Source organism: Necator americanus, chromosome IV (assembly GCF_031761385.1).
Source record: "Necator americanus strain Aroian chromosome IV, whole genome shotgun sequence".
NCBI lineage: Eukaryota > Metazoa > Nematoda > Chromadorea > Rhabditida > Ancylostomatidae > Necator > Necator americanus.
In genome coordinates, this window is record NC_087374.1 from 26,248,030 (window position 1) to 26,263,046 (window position 15,017).

The window sequence follows — 15,017 nt, forward strand, 5'->3', positions numbered from 1 at the left end:
AGGAATGTATGGAAAATAAAACGAAAGCTTTTTTTAATCCAAAGGCTCAACCTAATATTAGCTTTTTCACCTCTTCCAAGTTATTTTTAGATTTCCAATGAAATGCCGCTGACAGCATATTTAGCATGTTTTCAAAAGTGGACTGTACCGAATATTGTGCTCCAGGTTTGAGCTTACCGATCATCGTCCGATCGATTAAGCCCATCTTGGAACAGATTTTGAAAAAGTAATAGAAGGAAGAGGTGTTCGTGTGTTCAGCACTTCAATGGTTTTTTTCTTTTTGGTTCAATACCACCTCGATGCCTTGTCACGTATTCGCAAAATCCCGAAATCATTTATGGAGTGCAGTTTCTGAACAAGTGTCTTCACTGCCAAACAATCTCCCAGTCCTCTCTCTCTCTCTGAAGCCTCGGCATTGTGAACTAGATTTATGTTTTCTTGTTTTGCCATTGAGGTTTCAGTGAAACTTTATTTATTGCTTGACGTTTCGACAATCTCGCCTTTGTTAAAAACCTAAAAATGGTGCGAGGTTTCTGATGCTCTGCATACCCTAATGAACTTCTTCTCTCTCCTTTTTATGCCCTGACATCGTTCTAAGTGCACTACGCAATAATTCCAAACAAGAGAACAAAGTGGCCGTTCCCCCCCTCCACTAATAAAGCTCCAATCACGTTCTCCAATCAAAAGTGAATCACCGCGATCTTACAGATTGTCATTGTTATCACTGCATTTATCATCGTGGCACCAGAAATTTTCTCGCTAAGCCTAATGACCACATTTTATATTTAGATTAGTGAATAATCACCGAAGCTGGAGATGAAATTCCTTATAGGAAAGTTAACGGCAAGCCGCCACAAAAAAATACGCACTGTTTGTGGGGACGAGGGCTGGTAATGTTCAGTGAGATACTAATACTACTCACAGAGCGTGCACTAACCAGAAAAATCCCAATTTGCTCATTTAACTTTCGCGGTTTCAACACTAAAGGAAATTCCAGAATTTTTCCCACATTATACAAATCCCAGATCAAGCCTTAATTCTCAGGCATGAAATCTGCACTATTTTCGATGAAATAGTCTTCTAGTGCTATCACTAAAGGGTATCTTAATTTAATGTATGGATATCACGCTCACGTTGAAGATTCAACTTGAATTTCTGTGTGTTTTCTTTCTGCTACCTCCTCGGACACGCATTAATTTTCACTCATAGTGCACTCAAGAAGAAAAGAATGAAAAAGGAAAGAAAGTGACATATTCTAAAATTCTCCTTTTTCTTTGGTTCTTTTTTCTTTCTTGGATTCTTTTCTTCGATTTCATTGGCTTTTTTTATTTCGATGTCTACGGTAGGGGGAATTTCTTTCACATCACTCATTTTATTCTATAAATCTTTTTTTATTCCCATTGGCTTTTTTCCCTGCTAATATGCGGTAGAATGTGGTGTAGATTGTGCTTGTAGTTAAGTTCAGAAGCAAGTGTAGTTGGCAAAATCCCGGTTTGGTCTGGTTGGAATGGCCTCCACTTCGTTCGTGGCTTGCCATCACGCTAAATTTCTCAATGAAAAATAGAGTTCTTTTATTTCGTTTTTATTTGTCGCTAAAAGCTTAGTCCTGCCTTATAGAATTGTTAGTTATTTAATTCTATCTTCATCTTTGGTTGGGTGAATGTAGCGCAGTCGGTAGGAGGTTCCACTGTGTCTGGACGATCGATCAGTGGTTTGATACTGCTCTTCCAAGCAAACCTTTCACCTATCCGGGTCAATCAATTGGTACTAAACTTACTACTTACTTACAACACTTGAGACATCGGCTAGCCACTCGCCACCTTTTGATAATAAATTTATTGATCTATCGCCTCTGTGTTTTTTAGTTGCGTTAATATTAATCAGTTCTCATTATTAACCTGAGAACGGTGTTAATTTGTCACCATTTAATCGCCAGTTCCACCTTGGCCCGAGGTCTGACATAGAAACACAGAGTGCTGTAAAAAAATATCTCTCTTCATACATATTAAAAACCGACGAATAATAGAAATTTCCAATGAAGAGAGGCCGTGACAGTGTTCCAGACTAATTGAGCCGATAGATATGCCGCTAAGATACTGGTTAGCTTCACAACTGCTTCTCCGAGATCCAAGACTGGATTGACTGATTCTTAGCTGTCGAACACTTCTCACATTCTTTTTACCTTTTTCTAGGACTTCAAATCGTGAAATAATCTCCAAAGCTCGCGTGAAAAAAATGCAGATCTTTGTACCGTTGGAGGTTACTGTTTCGCATCTAAATTTATTCTTTTATGATTTTTGGCGCTTTGAATGCTATAAATACCGTAATTTTCGCCCTTTTTGCTTTCCTGGTAATCTAGTGTTAACATAATAAGGCAAGTGATTACATATGTGTTATATTCTTGCATATGTATATGTCTCCAAATTGCAAGGGTTGCTCCACCGACATCTACTCCATTGGCAGTGTTGAGGATAGGAGAAAATCTTTTCATTTTGCTGCTATGCTGTTTTATTAGAGCATAGGCTTTCCGCGGGTTCCTGTGCTCCCATGCCTTCTCAAACTCCATCGGTCTTGACATCCACTCGTTATCGTTCATTTTTCCTCCGTTCTGAACTTTGAAGCCGCGTTCGACTCTCCTCACCGAGGCCGTCTTCTCAACGCGCTCCGCGCCGATGGAGTACCAGGAAAGTTCGTTCGCCTGCTTGATGACATGAATCAATGAACAACTGCTGCAGTTCAAACACCTGCCGGATGTACAACACCGTTTGAAGTGGTAACTGAAGTAAGACAAGGGGCAGTGGCAGGATCCTTCTTGTTCAATTTCGCCATCGACGACACTATGCGAAGAGCAGTCGACCAGTGTCCTGCCGACATTGTCTTAGCACCTTTAAGGTGCCCTTTGACTGATCTCGACTACGCCGACGATGTTGTTATATTCGCGGAAAGCAGTACGAAACTTCAACATGTTGCCAACCTTGTATCGAAGCTGGCTGCAGCCTATGGACTACGTCTACGCACTGATAAATGCAAGCAGATGTGGATCTTTTCGTGACCTCGAACGGGAATCAGGTGGACGGACAACAGATAGAACTCGGCGATGAGTTCTGTACGCTGAAGAACAACGGCAGCTACGAGAGAGATGTTCAGCAAAGATGCGCTAAGGCCACTTCTGCATTTAACTCCTTAACGAAATGCCTGTGGTCGACCCCCATCACCAACGAAGTCAAGCTGCGAGTCTACCTATTCGCGCAATTCGCCCCACCATGATGTACGGATCAGAGACTTGGGCAGCACCATCAACGGTTATGGAGAGGTTTGATTGCACGGAACGAAAGCTGCTTAGACGGCTACTTGGCTACTTTTGGCTTAGGGTATGCCACAATGAAGATCTTTTCGCAGAAATAGATGTGGTATACTGACGATGACACCTGGAAGATACCAACATCTTGCACCGCCATCGAAAGTGGCTAAAGTAAATCGTCTTCGCTTCTTTGGTCATATACTAAGGAGACAGGCAGATCGCCTTGTTCAACGAGTTCTGAGGAGTTTGCCGGGTTCGAGCTGGAAGAAAACACCTGGCCGAAAACGGAAGTTCTGGAATGAGGTGGTGAAAGAGGACCTGAGGGCACTCGGCGTGGATAGGCAGTTCAGACGAGACGTAAGGTTTCGCAGAATATGGAATAGCGACAAATGGATTGATTCTGTACAAGCTCTTGCAGAAGATCAAGAAGGTTGGGCAGAGGTGTGTTCAAGGACAGCACACCTCGGCGGGTAATCGCGTCAGGAGATAACATCAGCAAGCCGATTAAGTCAAGTAAGATATATGTATATGTATATGTTATACTAAATTATTGTAATTTCACATCGCATAACCACTCTTCGCCCACACCTTAATATTTCAAATGATAATAAACATTAAAAAAATTAACAATTTCCTCTGCTACTTCATCAAGGAAGCATCGGAGATGACACACATTATTTAAGAAACGTTTCGCCAAAAAGAGGACCTACTGACGTGTCGACAACGTAGCATGGCTTCCAAGGAATTTCTGTATTTCACAGAATTTCAATTGGAATTTTCACCTGTATCCTGCAATGAAAATGATATCCTACGGAACGATTCGTTAGAATTCCCACATTAGTGTGTAGTCCTCAGGCATCGATGTCTGCACAAATGTGCATTACTGGTTTAATTGTTTTTTTACACTCTACTATTAATATATACACGTTCTAATTTGTGAAAACTATTGTCCTTTCTTAAGGGATTCTTCGAAAGTTATCGAATCACTACCATTTATGAAAAGCGAAAGTTAAGTAATGCAGTAAGGCATCATTCTGAATGTTTTTTTTAGAAGAGAAGTACTATAAGACTTCGAACAATTGTTGATTTAGAACTTTAAAAATAACAAATAAGTTAAATTATAATTAAATTTACAAGTGGAAAACCCATACTTCGAGTAATACTTCCAAATCATGCCTACATTATGTTGGGAACGAAGGAGTGTTCGAAGCTGAATATAATACAAGTGTGGAGCTGACGCTTTTAGAAAGGAAACTTTATTTAAACCTTTCACCTTTATTTGTTAAAAAAAAAGAGGAAGAGAGGAAGAAAGCGTTATTAGAACAACAGAAATCTAACGTCAGAGAATTACAGAGAGAAAGAAAATAAATAGACTACTATTATTTTTCATAGATCATCACTATATATTGGAGTGTAAGATTTATGGATATTACCGTATTTATGGGTAGAGCTAATGCTTAGTAAATAAAATTAAATACTTGCAATAAATAAGCATTGAAATATAATGTATAGATATATGAAATAGAATATCCTTTAGGGTTTTCTTTCTAGGCTTCACTATATCCATTTGTTTATCTCGGACTCATCGATATCCTCGTTAACAAATTTATCGATGCATTAAACTTATCGTCTCACGTTCCCTACATTCGCTCGTCTCTGCTCACTCATTTCATTTAATGCATCGTTCACATGTTCACTTATTTCTCGAATTATTCCCTCATTTACACACTACGTTCTTCACAATCGAATCTGTCATTGAAAAAATCATTCTCACTTCACTTATCAGATTGTTTCCATTTTCCTACATTTTCTTAACTAAGAATCCCTCATTCATTACATTTCTCTCCCCAACAATCGTTAAATCAATCCACACTTCTGATAGCTGTCATCGTATGCAGAGATATGCGATGATTTCAAGAATATAATTTGTTTTCAAGGTCTATCAGTTTCTTTTTTTTGCAGAATTATATTATTACAAACATGTTATATCCATATTCGCTTGAGCTCTATATTTCATTGTCCTTTTACGAGGGTGGTAAATGAGAGTACTAATAATTTGTCTCATGGTTTCTTAGAATTTTTTTTTCTTTTGAAGGGAACAGAAAATTTATTTCGAAGAAGTTCGCAACGGGTAGAATCATTTGGTTCGATGATATATTCCTTATCACAACCAATGCACTTTAACCAGTGCGACGAGCTGACTTTACGTTACTGAGGCATCAGAAATTCGTTCATGCCAACAATACGTTCATAGGTCTGCTTAACTAAATTTCCCCCCATACAACAATTTCCCCCAACTCTAAACACCCCAGAAAGAGCCGTTAAGCAGTGAAATGTCTGCTTTGGCTCCGAAAATTGTCTCATTCTAGAGCCTCTACGCATGATGAGATCAGTTTCGTCCCATTTTAGTGACGTGAAAGAACGACGTTGGTGAAAATGTTGAAAAGCAGATGAAATTACATAATTCTTTTTCTTATCCATATCTATTTCTGCACTTCCTTTGCACTGGACTTCCTTCCGATATCTATTCTTCCAATTCCTGCTCTTGCTCATTGGTAGCGCAGAGTCCTATTTGGAATTTGTGCAAAGTACGGTGCATCCTGGATAACATTTTCAGAATTCAGAAAAAGAAAAGAAAAAAGTAGTCTTCCATACAGTGTTAGTGATTCATACATATCTTCTCTTGATTTACCGACCGTACATTATTCACGCATGTTTTTCTTTGTCGGTAATTTCTACCACTATGATCCTTCGACTGAATTGAAGTCAAATCTAGACTACTAAGTACCTCTTTTTATATAGCTATTCTATTGTACCAGGAAGAGAGCACAATTTCGATTTTTTACTTTCAGGAACCTTTATTTGTATGCAATCGTGCTTCTTCTAACTTTAGAGTCTGGTTTACTGTTCTCACTATTTTTTAAAATTTTGTAGTACTCTGAACGTTTTCCAATTGTCAAGATCTTGTTGTTATCACCTTTCAGTGATGCAATTTTTTCATTGTCATAATATCTTTAAAAAAAAAGACTTTCGACGAAATAGTTTGTCCAACGATAAGGATAAGGAAGGAAGAAAATGGAATTTTGTAAGCAAAAGGACATCTGATTTTCAGACGTTATCTGCCTTTGCCTTCTTCGCTTTTACGTAGCCCCCGAACAGTTAAACTCCCCGTGTTTTCGTTTTTCATGTTCTGATGTATTTTGTTCTAATATTTAACGCAGAAAAACTGTAATCTTCTTCAGGAATATCCATCAATTTGATGTGATCAGGAGCTAGAACCCTCCCGGTTTCAAGTCTAAGGACTCAAAAAATCAGAAAATCTTCACCCTAAAGCTTTTTAATGACTTTTCATGAGGACAATCATCAAGGACAAGGGAAAAGCGTTCACGTTTAGCTGCCTTTGGTCATGGTCCTAGTAATTTTCGTTTTTCGAAGGTTGGGATAGCTGCATTTACAATTTCGTTGTTTCTTCCATAGTCTACTCATACCACGGACAGAGTAGCAGTCAGTTCAGCATTTCCTTTCCCTTCCTCTGTGTATATTGGCGAGTGAAGCACAGTCGGTAAGAGGACGTGACTGCACGGTCGATCGTTGTTCGAAACAGCCTTAGTGCCAACCAAGCCTTTCTTCTCCCAAAGGTTAATAAACTGGTGCAAGAGTTGTCTGGGAGGTGAGAAAGAGACTGACTTGACACATCTGCTCGCCCCCGCAAATCATTGCAGGGTTGCACACATTCATAATCCCCAAACGGTTCCGAATTAAACGCAAACGCGTCAGCGCTTCCCCGTAGGGATTTATGAACGCCGTGCACTTTATCCTCTGTCTATCCCTATGCGTAGCACAGCTTTGAGATATTCAAACGAACAAAGCGCAAATGAGTCATTTGTGTATAAACGGCAGATTGTACCGTCACATAGATTTGTGGCATACGTCAAATAATTTGCACTCTCTCTATAAATCCAGACAGTAAGCTCAACGAACGCACGCTCCCCTTTGCCTAAATTACTAATCATTATAATTATTATTTACTAAATAGAGTTCTTTATCCTCCTCGATATTCAATCTGCTCCTAGATCAAAACTCGTCTATTCGCATTCATTTTTGGTTGCTTACCTGCTTTTCCCTTTCTTTTTCCTGACTTTTGAAACGAAAATTCTTGAGCCGCCTATGAAACAAGTTCTTGTCTATCGTTTTTGGAAAACTTGTAGTTGAAATGAATCGGTTCACTTCGATTTTCCCATTTTTTTTCTTGAGATTTTTGAAACATCTGGGACTTCGCCTGGCATTGCTTTACATGCTGAGGACGAATGTGTTGAAAGGAAACTAAACAACGGCTATCCAACATATTAATCAAGTCGGTTTTAGAAAGAAATATAAATCGGTTATTGAAATGTTTATTGAATCAGGGGAAGCTATTTATCGGAGGTTCTCAGAAAGGAAAGCCGCAAGGATTCAGATCACGAAACAGTGCCATATCGTACAGGTCAAATCCGAACGCAGTATTCGTTGAAAAAAAAACTTCAAAAATTTTCGAAATTGCTCGGAAACGAGCTACAGGTCACACGAAAAGCATCTTTAGAATTGTTTGGAAATCCGAAAATGTGAGTATACAAGAGAGGAGCAGGGCAAATTCTGCATTTGAACTCTTATTTCACGTCGCTTTCGACATGGTTACAGTTATCTGCGACGATGAAAGAGGAGCTGGAAGAATCTAAGTACTATGAAAAGGAAAGGGGTGGGTGTGGTGTAGCGGTTAGAGGTTCCGCTTCCTGCACGATCGATCGGAGGTTCGAATCCGCGCTAGTGCTCACCAAGCCTTTCATCCCTCCGGGGTCGATAAATTGGTACCAGACTTGTCTGGGAGGATAAAAGCACTGACTTGATACATCGGCTAGCCACCGCAAGTCATTGTATGGGCCAGATACACGTTCGTAAACCTCAAACGATTCTGAATTGAAGTGAACGTGGGGGCGCATCCCAAGCGGATTGATTAACGCCAGAAACTTTATCCTTTATCCTTTATGGAAAGGAACTGTGACCGTGTCCGAAGTGTTGAATTTTCAGGAAGGTGTTCAAGCGAAGATGTACAAGATGTGATGGAAGATAGAATTTCGAAACCTGGAATCAACAAGAGAATCGGTTATCCGAAGGGTCCATTTCATGAATTCATACACAGCCACCGAAAGAAGATCTTTTCTGCGACTCACTCTTCGTTTACAAACCTTGAAACGATGAGGGAAAAGGTCGCGGGCCCAAAATGGAGGAGAAAATTATCCTGCAATGCAATCAATGACTTCGTGTTAAGCTTGTCGAGTTCATTACGGACAACGCAACTGGGCAGACCGAACCCGACCTGCAGATGTCAAAGGAGTTCTGGCCGTGTTGTTCACAAAAACTGGCTCGGAAACATGGAACCTTAGACGGAAGGGAAATGAAGTTTGCCAAAATCGTCGAGGAGCGTCTGACAGCGATTATTAAGCACTTCGCCTCACTTTGCAGGGAAAGTTTGCAGACGACACGGTCTCAAATGCAATCTTTGAGGGAATCGCCTTTCAAGGTTTTGTGAAAGTGATGCAAATGCGAGAACCTCCTGTACAAACTGTGGCGGCTGATTTCGGTCAAGTATCCCATCCGTCATCGATGGGAAGGTCCGAATCAAACAGCCTTCAATAAAGCCATTCCTCTAACCCAACAACCCTACATATTTCGGGCCTAAAAAAACACAGACTTTTGGTGACCTACCTCACCTGAAGCCCAATCTCGATGAATGAACCTAAATCGAAGTATTGCCCATGTTCGACTGCCTTTGAGTCTCGGCATGCTGAAACGTTTGAAACGTTTTTTAGTTGATTTTCTTTAGTTGATTTTTTAAATTGATTTTAGCTGTTGTTTAATAAAGACGATCAATACCAATCTTGGCTACAGCTCAAGAAAATCGATTAAAAATCGAAGTTTTCTTGAAATTGCTTTGCCAAAACTGCGTTCGGATGTTAAATTTATTGCAAATGTCATAATTGTAACCTTCATCTGAAGTCATCCAAAAAGAGGACTCACAGCTCCCAATTCCTGGTCCCGCCCACTGATCCCTTCCAACTACACTCGCACCTTTTCACTTATTCTTCTAGAACGGTTTACTTTGGCAGAAAATTATTTAGAAGCAAAACATCATCCACAACAAATTTCAGAACCTTATGGATGCTGCTTATGGATGCATTCGTACTGAAATGCGCTCCAACACCCTTCTCTTGGGAGAGAACAGATCTATGTTCTCGCCGAGAACAGATCTATGATCTCTGGAAATTCCCATTTCTTTTTCTCGGCAATTTTTACGTATCTTTTTCCGCTATTAATTTTTACTGCCCCTGTTAGAAAAATGGCATCACAGGTCTATTGAGTTCTAGCCTTTAATTCGTCTATGACGTGGTTATCCATAACAGGAAAAGGGATGTGCTTCGACACTACTTTTAGCCGTTATTCCTTGATCGTGAGCTGGTTATTACTGCGATGTAAGCGTTATTTCCGCCAAGGAGTAATTCTGGCTACTGCTGGGAATGGCTGTAGACCGGACATATGTTTTGCTATGTACTAAGTGGGCGCATCGCTGCAACTTCCGGTCTTATTGCGTGGATGCTTGATCAAGATATTTTCACCTCGTCTTCGTCAACTTCATCTCTTTCCTTAGGCCTTTCATCTCATTTTTACACTTATGTTGGCTCACTACAGCTATTTTTACAATTACTTTTGCTTATTACAGCCATTTCGTGACGAAATGTTAGTTTATTTCGAATTCGATGTTCAGAAAGCGCACCGCGATCAAATTGCGTACATTCAAAAGATGCGATATGCATTTCAGACATTTTTCTATTCAGTTGCTTTGAACATTGAAGTTAAAATTCAAAAACAATGCCGCACTGCGATCCAATAGCGTACATCTACATAGTGAAGCGATTGTTCCTATTTCAAGTCGTGCTTCTTGAATCTATTCGGTTAAAGGCAGCATACCACGAATCTGAGGTGGTGCGGATCTCAGGTGAAGTATCTGTACACGGGATCGTAGATTATGGAGAGGGGTGTGATTCCGTCCACTTCTTCCTAATTGCCGTAAAAAACGGCCTGGACGATGCGCGTGTGCACAAGGCTGGCGCGCTCCAATCGAACTCCTTATGGAAAAAAGAACGCTCGGAGCCGTATCTTCCGGGCTGTTTTCTACGGCAATTAGGAAGAAATGGACGGCATCACCCTTCTCTCAGTAATCTACGATCCCGTACACGAATACTCCACCGGAAATCTGTACCACTCCAAATTCGTGGGGTGATGCCTTTAAAGGCAGCGCATCACGAGACTGACGTAGTGTGAAACCCTGATGAAAAATATAGAGTTCGAGGAGCAGACCAAGATTGTGAGCGTGGCAACGCTCAGTTTTTCGCAATTGTCTCACGGAACGGGGTGGGAACTGTTTTATTCCTACGAGCGACCTTAAAACGCGCCGCCACTGTGCACATTCCGGTTCCGCCAATGGCCTTTTCATTCGTTCATCTTGAATACGCTGCTGAGAAACCCTTATTGATTCTCGACCGCTACCTCGCTGATGCGGCACATGCAGAAGAGTGGCGGGTTTTTACTTACCACATACGATCGAACGCAATTCCCGCGCCATCCTTCATGATGGCTGGAGGCACTGAGCGGGCCACCTTCGTACTCGCAGTCTACACCCTGAACTCCGTGTTTTCCATCGGGTATCCACACTACATCAATTTCGTGATATGTTTGGCTAGACTGGACGTTGTAGTCAGTGAATTAAGTTGAAACGGCTGTACCCTGTATGATGTTTCTGTCGACTTGAACTACCTCATGGGAGTTGATGTTATTTGTTTTTCTTTGCGGAAGGCTTTTACTCGCAGATGCGATAATTGGAGCGGATTGTGTGATCTCCTTCACTCTTGTGGGGTCGGAAGAAGAGGAAAAAATGGATTTGAAAGAAAACGCCGGAAACATCGAAATGCGCTTCTTTTTTTTTTGCTTTTTCTTTCTGCTATGTGAAATCGAATAGGTAGGTGTTGTGCATCAAAAGAATGCTGAGACGATGCTCTATCAGAAAATCTATAAGGGGTAGGGTGGAAAAGGAGGAGCACGAACTACTACGATCCTCCCTACCACACCATCAGAGATGCGATAAGAGAGGGCACCTAGGAAGAGAACCCCAACGGTACGATGCTAATCCCTATTTTCAGGAAGAGTTGCGTTTTTCATGGGCGATTTTTCTCTTTGAAATGAGGAATTTTAGGCCACGTGCCATACCCTATATTGTTAGGTTCTTGAAGAACATAGTTATTTGAAAAAGTGTGTTATTGCAAGTAGTAAAAAGAAATTTTCCCCGCGAATTTCTCCAACATAGAACGTGTTTCGGTGCCGTCATATTTGCATATGTCTGTTGCAATTTTCTTCCTCTTTAACGCTTTCCTGCAATTAATCCGCGTACTTCAAGATGTTTTCTATACTATCTGAATAAAATGCATATGTGTGTAAGCACGTCACGTTATGGGTCGCCGTTCCATTTCCTTGAACATGTCTGGAATTGGAGGTGTTTACCTTCACTTTGGAAATGTGCAGCTCCATCTTATTGCATCCATGCTCCTGATAAAAATCAATTGAGTGAATAAACCTTACATTCATCAGATTTTGAAATTGAAGTGCACTTGTACTATTTTTCCCACCCATTTTGAAGTTCTGGATGTAACAGACACTCATTTTTTTAGCGAATGTACTGCATTAGTATTATAGCATAAAGTCTTCCTTACTACGCCGTCAAGAAAAAAATTTGAAAGAGAAAAAAATCTGAGTAAGCAGAAAGTGCAAATAATCTGCAGCTCAGTTTCCCAGATTTTGAAAGTACGTCACGCTACTCTGGGAATCACTAACCCTTTTGTTTAAGGTTCATAGCAACTTTGAATAGTTGTTTTTGTAGGTTAAGATGATCTTAGTGCTCTTGTTATAGTCGGCTGTTCAAAACCATCTGACTTGTGGTGGATTTGCGTGGGGCATAAGCCCGCAATAGGACTATCGCCTGCTCCATTCTAATTGCGCATTGCCAGACCATTGAAACGGCTGTAACTGATAATTTTGCAAATCTCATTACATTCTTTTTTCCTCAGGAATTCGGCCGTGTTGATTTCATTTTTTTTTGAGTCTTTCTCTCCTTTTTCTTCTTTTTTTATAATTCTATTCCATGTTCCACAATGCTTATTATAAATTGTTCAGTGCTTGTGCTCGCCCTTACATTGGTAACACTGGCCACGCGGTTCCTAATTCTCTAAGAAATTGTATATTGTCGTGCCCCGGGTCCGCTCCGAATAGGAGCAGCAGGCATCGGTGGGGGGACCCAGGGCCGACTGCCCGGATCCGGAGGGGCCCTGCGCTGGGCTAGTCGCCGGATGGCCCTGCGGGCTCGATCCGAGGGTCCCTTCCCCCCTGCCCCGACTCTCCCTTTGGGGGCCTCAGGGCTGCCCCCTTGATCCCACGCCCCAATATATTTCCTAGGGTGCAATGCGGTAGAAAGGGTTTTACAAATAGGGTTTATCCTTAAGACATCAATACACGACACGGCACGCACAAATATACACGACATAAGGTGGATCAATAAAGGGGCCAGTCATGGCTAGATGGTTAGGTGGTTCTCGGCGGCAGATGGATTAGGGTTGCGGTTCGGACCCCGTGGGCAGCCAGCCAGGGATAGGGTTGTTGCGGAGGTGTGGCGGTGCGGCTATCGAACGAGGCAGAATATAACGCGACGCAACACGGCACCACGAATAATGCGGATAATAGACTGGTCCGAGATCGGGAGAGTGACGAAAGAAAAACTGGAACCCCGACTGCTCGGTGCCAGCCCTTATATATGGCGGCCGCGTGGGAGCGCTACCGTAATACATTGCCATTGGCAATGTTTCCCACGCGGCGCGCGAGAACTGCTGCCGGCTGGCTGGGAAAGTCGTGCCGGGCACGACATATATTGTAAAGTTCTACCAATACCACTCTATTGCCAAGGTTATTATACGATAGAATAACTGAATTCGAATTCAATAATTGATAGAATACTTGAATTCGATACCAAGCTGCACTCGATTATTGTTAGACGAATATGGGATACTGTACAGAAGATAGTATTATTGTCAACGAAGCTGCTTGCCGCTGGGGAGAGTGGTATTTTCATCCTCCTACAGTTCTCGCCAGATGCAATCTTATATACAGCACAAAACGGCGTTGAGAAATGTCAAGCAGCGCAGAATGTCAGCATATCCCTGCAATTATGCAAGGTGTCAGATCTCTGGTGAAATGTCAACAAAATTATGATGATGGAAAAGAAACCTTATCCTGACTATTTTGTATTGGAGTTGTTGTCTTGCTGCTGTTAGCGATAATGCTTTGAACTTTGAAAGAACTCTTATTCTTAGAACTTAAGAAACTCTTACTTTGAAGGTTTGGCTTTTTAGACATCTATTATTTTTGACTCATAACCTGCAAACGTCTTATTTGTTTTCAGTCCCCTTTCTTGTTCAACTGCACTAGCGATTTTGTATTTGGAGAAGTACCAGCGATTTGGATGTTCTCGAACGTACATCGTTATATCCTGTCCTTGTCAAATTGTCATCTCAGTTAACTCTCAATCGGCTGGCTGGTATTATTGCTTGACGCGGTTGCCTGCTTCTTCGCCGAGGCGTTTCGTTCTTGAATACAGCTCTGCCCAAATATTCTCGAACTCAGCAACAGCTGGCACAGAATCCATCTATTTGTCACTGTTCCATAGCCTTGGTAGACTTGGCACCTCACCGCGTTAGTGAACCGGCGCTGAGTGACCCGAATACTTCAGGTCCCCAATGTCCGGCAGTTCAGTGTAAGGAAAAGAAGTGTTGTTACCAAAGATTTCATTCTATCTCTAGGTATATGACCTATTTCTGTCAAACTTTGGCAGCGTTCTGGACAAGAGCATCATTTTGCAATATCCTTGTAACTTCCGCCATAAAACTGCGCGAGTGACTTACCGTAGTCAACCACGTATACGCGGCCCCTGGTCGTTACAACTCCTCTAAATCACATTGAAGCTAGCAGTTTATCCTAGAATCGACAAGAATGCTATGAGAAAGTCTGCTGACTACTTCTGCGACAATTGTGCATTTGCGGACTTTCTGCTCACATTTATTTCAGCAGTTTTAGCAATTGCACAGCTTACATTTTTACGGAAAAATGCTGTTCCTAATGCATCATACGTGCAGCCGTCGTGGAACTACACCATACTGTTGATGTTGCCTGCTTGGTCCGTATTCCACACGCGCACACTTCTTCAAAGTCACCTTGGACATTGTTTTTCATCACCCGAGGTTATTACAACTGTTTTGGATTCAATTGCGGAATTTTTCTTTCTATTTCTTCATTGCTGGATTTGATATTTCTTTCTTAACACATAAGTCGCAAACCAAAGCAACATGAGGTTGTCGGAAAACATAAATGTTATATTGGGATCAGAAAGCTCCACGGACCTCTTTTTTACTTTTTTCATTCCTGCAATAATACTTACTTACTTACTTAATCGGCGGGCTGATGTCATCGCCTGACGCGATTACCCGCATCTTCGCCGAGGTGTGCCGTCCTTGAACACAGCTCTGCCCAACCTTCTCGATCTTCTGCGAGAGCTTACACAGAATCAATCCATTCGTCGCTATTT

General features: G+C 41.5%; 3 protein-coding genes across 4 annotated transcripts; all 3 read left to right on the forward strand.

Annotated features, from left to right (window-relative positions):
* Positions 1 to 2,672: 2,672 nt before the first annotated feature.
* On the forward strand, positions 2,673 to 3,052 carry RB195_002746 (uncharacterized protein; the record flags this gene model as incomplete). Its single annotated transcript, XM_064200136.1, has 2 exons — positions 2,673 to 2,688; positions 2,736 to 3,052. 2 exons carry the CDS (start codon positions 2,673 to 2,675, stop codon positions 3,050 to 3,052), a joined length of 333 nt encoding a protein of 110 aa, XP_064056017.1.
* On the forward strand, positions 2,840 to 3,052 carry RB195_002747 (uncharacterized protein; the record flags this gene model as incomplete). Its single annotated transcript, XM_064200137.1, has 1 exon — positions 2,840 to 3,052. One exon carries the CDS (start codon positions 2,840 to 2,842, stop codon positions 3,050 to 3,052), a length of 213 nt encoding a protein of 70 aa, XP_064056018.1.
* A 139-nt stretch (positions 3,053 to 3,191) lies between these two features.
* On the forward strand, positions 3,192 to 8,974 carry RB195_002748 (uncharacterized protein; the record flags this gene model as incomplete). 2 transcript variants are annotated; one of them, XM_064200138.1, is made up of 6 exons in its annotated part: positions 3,192 to 3,313; positions 3,400 to 3,742; positions 7,979 to 8,036; positions 8,366 to 8,440; positions 8,607 to 8,737; positions 8,801 to 8,974. In XM_064200138.1, the coding sequence occupies 6 exons, from the start codon at positions 3,192 to 3,194 to the stop codon at positions 8,972 to 8,974; spliced, it is 903 nt and encodes a 300-aa protein (XP_064056019.1). The 2 variants fall into 2 exon arrangements, with proteins under 2 accessions (XP_064056019.1, XP_064056020.1); XM_064200139.1 differs by lacking the exon at positions 7,979 to 8,036 and having other exon boundaries at positions 3,400 to 3,731; positions 8,366 to 8,452.
* Positions 8,975 to 15,017: the final 6,043 nt, after the last annotated feature.